This window comes from Ziziphus jujuba, chromosome 4 (assembly GCF_031755915.1).
Source record: "Ziziphus jujuba cultivar Dongzao chromosome 4, ASM3175591v1".
Classification (NCBI taxonomy): Eukaryota; Viridiplantae; Streptophyta; class Magnoliopsida; order Rosales; family Rhamnaceae; genus Ziziphus; species Ziziphus jujuba.
This window is the reverse complement of record NC_083382.1, coordinates 15742949-15747314: the sequence shown is the minus strand read 5'-3', so window position 1 is coordinate 15747314 and position 4366 is coordinate 15742949. Positions and strand designations below refer to the sequence as shown.

General features: G+C 35.0%; 1 protein-coding gene across 1 annotated transcript; it reads right to left on the bottom strand.

Annotated features, from left to right (window-relative positions):
* Positions 1-2290: 2290 nt before the first annotated feature.
* On the bottom strand, positions 2291-3928 carry LOC125422192 (aspartic proteinase PCS1). Its single transcript, XM_016025978.4, has one exon. The coding sequence runs from the start codon at positions 3861-3863 to the stop codon at positions 2523-2525; it is 1341 nt and encodes a 446-aa protein (XP_015881464.3). The 5' UTR covers positions 3864-3928; the 3' UTR covers positions 2291-2522.
* Between the last annotated feature and the right edge of the window lie 438 nt (positions 3929-4366).

Below are 4366 nucleotides of genomic sequence, written 5' to 3'. Positions count from 1 at the left end.
GCGACAAGTTTTTATTGAATTGCTATTCTTTTCAAACATTGAAACAGATAGTAATTAGAAGATTCAACGATTTATCATGCTCAAATAGCATAAGATTGAGATGAACATATTTCACGTGTGAAGCAAATAAATTAAAGTTAGTTAACTTGAAGATTGAGATTGAATACTCACTAATGTCGAAAACAGATGAGAGAAAAGCAAAAGATATGAGAATTTGAATTAAAATCTTATATAGTGTCGTTTATGCCAATACTTTTGAGAATAAAAACAAAGAATAAAATTTGGAAAAAAAAAAAAAAAAAGATGAGGATAATTATAGAACATTAATCTGAATTAAACCACGTGTATGATAATGAATAACTTTTGTTCATCTTACAAAAGGCAAGAAGAGAGGTGTCTCCAATCTATGTATCCATAAAGAGGAGTCGTTGAGATAGCACATCATAATTTTCACATCATGGAACATTTTACAGTGCTACCAGGACCACGTAAAAAAAGCAACCTTAGCTAGCCAGCTTATTACAACTTACAAGAATGTTCTTTGGTTTTTCTTTTTTTTTGGACTTTTTCTTTTTCACTTTTTGTTTTTAGCATGAGATTTTTTATTGCCTAGATCAAAGCACACCTAATCACGTCAATCTCAAACTAACCCCTCTAAAGCAAGCAGCCGCGGGTCCATATTAATTTCTTTTCAAAATAAACTATATATTAACCGCGATATTCTTTTCATCAAATCTTTTCCAAAGAATGTATATGTGATTTTTCTTTCACTAGGAGACATCGATGAAACACAAAAAAGAAAATAGTAAGAGCCTCTTTTAATCTCCATCGTATCAAATGTCGATAAATTTGATAGACATTACATACATTATAAATTAGATATTACTTTCTTAACGGTTAATTAACAATATTACTCTCTATTAATAAAAGTTACTCTTTATTGGTTGTCTAATAATAAAAGTTTTTTTTTTTTACAATACTTATTTGAATTCAAATTCTCCATTTTAATATAAAAAAAAAATCATGATGTTTTTTTAATATTGAATGCATGGAGATTCAAACTTGAATTAAAGCATGAAAATAGTTAAAATGCATAAAATTGTGTAATTGATGAAACTTGACTAAAAGTTCCAACTTGCAAGGCAACAATTTTGTCTTTTACTTTCAGGGTATTTTCTTTTGCTGAACGGGGACAAAACTTACAAGGAAAAAGATACATGTTTATAATAAATCTTACATAAACGCTGGGGTTTAAACTTTTTACTTAGTCTTGAAGCAAAAATAAAAAGAAAAAAAATTACTTAGTTATTCCAAAAAAAGAAAAAACACTTAAGAAAATATAATAAAAAATATATTATAAGAGACTAATTACTTAATTAGTACATATACGTTTAGATTGAAGCATACATATATATGGAAATTTTATGGTGAGGACGATCCATATGAGAACCGCAGTATTAGTGATGGTTTTTTACAATATTAACGACAATTTCTTAAAAAATCGTCACCAAAGAAAAACTATTACCAATATTATAATTCATATGAGTACCATCCGTACCATAATTGAACTATATATATATATATATATATATATATGTGGCAGGCCGCATGCATGTACAGATGTTATAAGAGCTTAATAAAGTGATATACATTGTCTTTTTCTCAAGGAAAAAAAAAAGTTATTTAAACATTGTGTTTAAATAACTTCCTGTCTTTTTTTTTTTTTCTTTTTTTTTCCTCTCTCCTTGAAAAGAGGTGACTTTTGAAGCAAACGATAAAAAGGAAAAGTTTTTGCCTAACACTTAACATGCATGCTGTTTCTTGTGCATATTTTACGAGTAAGACCAATGTCTGAATTTACTGCCATTATGGAAAATGACCGTGCCATCCCTAATCCAGCCAACTCGATGTGATGGCATTTTATTATTGGCTAAGTTCCAGCACGGCATGATTTGAACTAAGATTTAAGCATGCATCCGTTGAGAAAACCTAAAAATAAGATAACTATTTCTTTTGGACTTATTACATATCGATGTTTATTTACAAGACTTAATATCTCAATTCCATGATAGTATTTAACCCTATATTGTTTTGATTGTTAAAACCATATTTGGTCTCATTCGCTTCTGTTTTAATTTTAAGACCCCATGTAAACTCATAAAAACATTTAATCAACCTCCATAAGATTATTACCATAAGTTTTATCACCAATACTTCCCTTTCCAGTCATTAACGACCGAGAAAAATAAAGAAATATGTAAAATTTGCAAATGAGACACGTGGAAATCAATGATTTGAACAAATATGTAGTTATTTATATATATATATATATATAATATATTTTTTATATATATCTAATATTCCCATCCTCGTATATACGCAGTACTCTCGACATGTCATACAATCTACTAGTATTTACCCCCAACCGCCTATCCACTGTCCGAATGATATTCTGACGGTTTCATGTAAACCGTCTCCGATTCACATAATTACAAATTTACCATTACACACTTTCACACTGATCACACTGATCTGCTACAATCAGCCTTACCAAACCCAACTCTGCGATTGGCCAGATCAAATTCCACCCATAGATTTTGTTGATGGAAGTTTCCAATAATATTGCTTGCAGCACCTAACATGCTGGACCGTCCGATTGCAAGACACCGGACCCCACCTCCAACATCGGCTAACATCTGATCTCTTGGTACAACAATCTCCACACCTTTATCAAACTCAAACGCCATGTCGCCTACCAACCGTCCGATCTCCATCACATTTCCATCGAAACACATGTCGGCGACTCCACCAGAGTACACGTAGCCCTTTTTAATCCTCGGGCCCACCAATCTCACAATCTCCTCCCTCACCTTATTATAAGCCTCGTCCACGAGGAAAGTGAACTCCGAGCCCGAATCTATCATTGTTTGACCCGACCCGCTTGCATCGGGTCGGAACACCGTTGGCGGTATGTTTAGCTTTTTAGTGCCAATTCTTATACCCTGCATAGCCACTGTGTAAGCCAAGGGATCCAAATTCGGCATTCGTTGACTTTGAGGGAAAGTCAAGAGATCAATGTATTTGAAACCACCGGAATTCGGGTTGTTACCCAAGTAAAACGACCCGGTAGGAAGCGACCCGGGTAGGTTCCGGCGGGTCGGTATACAATACGAGAACTTTGTGATTCTCGCTTGGGAAGAGAAAGAGAGACGACCGAGATTCATTCCCAAAATACCCTTGCTATCACTCGGATCTTTCGCACAACCAAGGGCCAAAGGAGGAGTACTTACAGAAGTAGAAAATGCGAATTTTTCTCTGACAAGATTGCCCTCCGCCAGAGTACCATCGGCGTAGAAGTAGGAATAGTGGCAGAGACGGTTCGGGTCACAGTCCGTGGGGAGGGTAAAATCGGGAACTCGGGGTTTGCAAATAGGGTGGGTGCAAGGCAAAACGGAGAACGTAGAAGAGAGAGAAGGGTCAAACGACGCCGTTGGAGGGGGAACCCTGGGGGCTTTTTTATGGCACTGAATCCAAGAGAGCTGGCTTCCAGTGTCCAAAACCATTTGCTGAGTCTGGGGAGGAGTACCAATAGGGAAAGAGACGATCAGAGCCATCGAGTACTTGAAACTGAGCTTGTAGTTGTACGACGGCGTTTTGAGAGATGGGTTGGGCTTGGAATTGGAAAACAGAGAAGCACGGAAAGTTGCAGAAGATTTGGAGGAGAGAGGAGAGAGAGTGAGAGGGAAGGAGAGAGAGAGGGAGGAGGTGTTTCGGTGTTTGTTTTCATGGGCAGAGTAGGAAATGGGAAAAAAGAAGAAGAAGATGAAGAGGAAGAAAATGGCGGTGTTTCTGCAGAGAGCCATTACAGAGAGAGAGAGAGTTTAAGAGAGTGTTTGGGTGAGGGGCAGAGTGTGGGGATGTGAGGTTGGGCGGGTATTTATACCAAAGAGCCTGAGAAGTTAAAAAAAGGAACAAAGAAACGCCAAAAAAGAGGGAAAATTACAAAAATAGACAAACGCGTTTTCTTAATTGAGCGGGTAGCGCTAGCAACTCATCAAAATGCCAAGCAACACCTTCATGGTATATGGATGGGTCTCCCAATTTTTAGTGTGTTTCTATAACCATCAAATTTAATTTTCTCATATAAAACAAAAGGAAATGAAACTATCAAATTTAATTTAAATACTTCAGTTTTTAATATTTTATTTTTAAAATAGTATTTAACAAAACTAGATATGTTATATGTATATATAATAAATCATTTTAAAAACAATATCTTATAATGAAATAATTTCTATTTAATCATAAATAAGAATGAATATGAAAGTTATATGGGCTTAAGAAACTCTGTCTCTATATAATTATA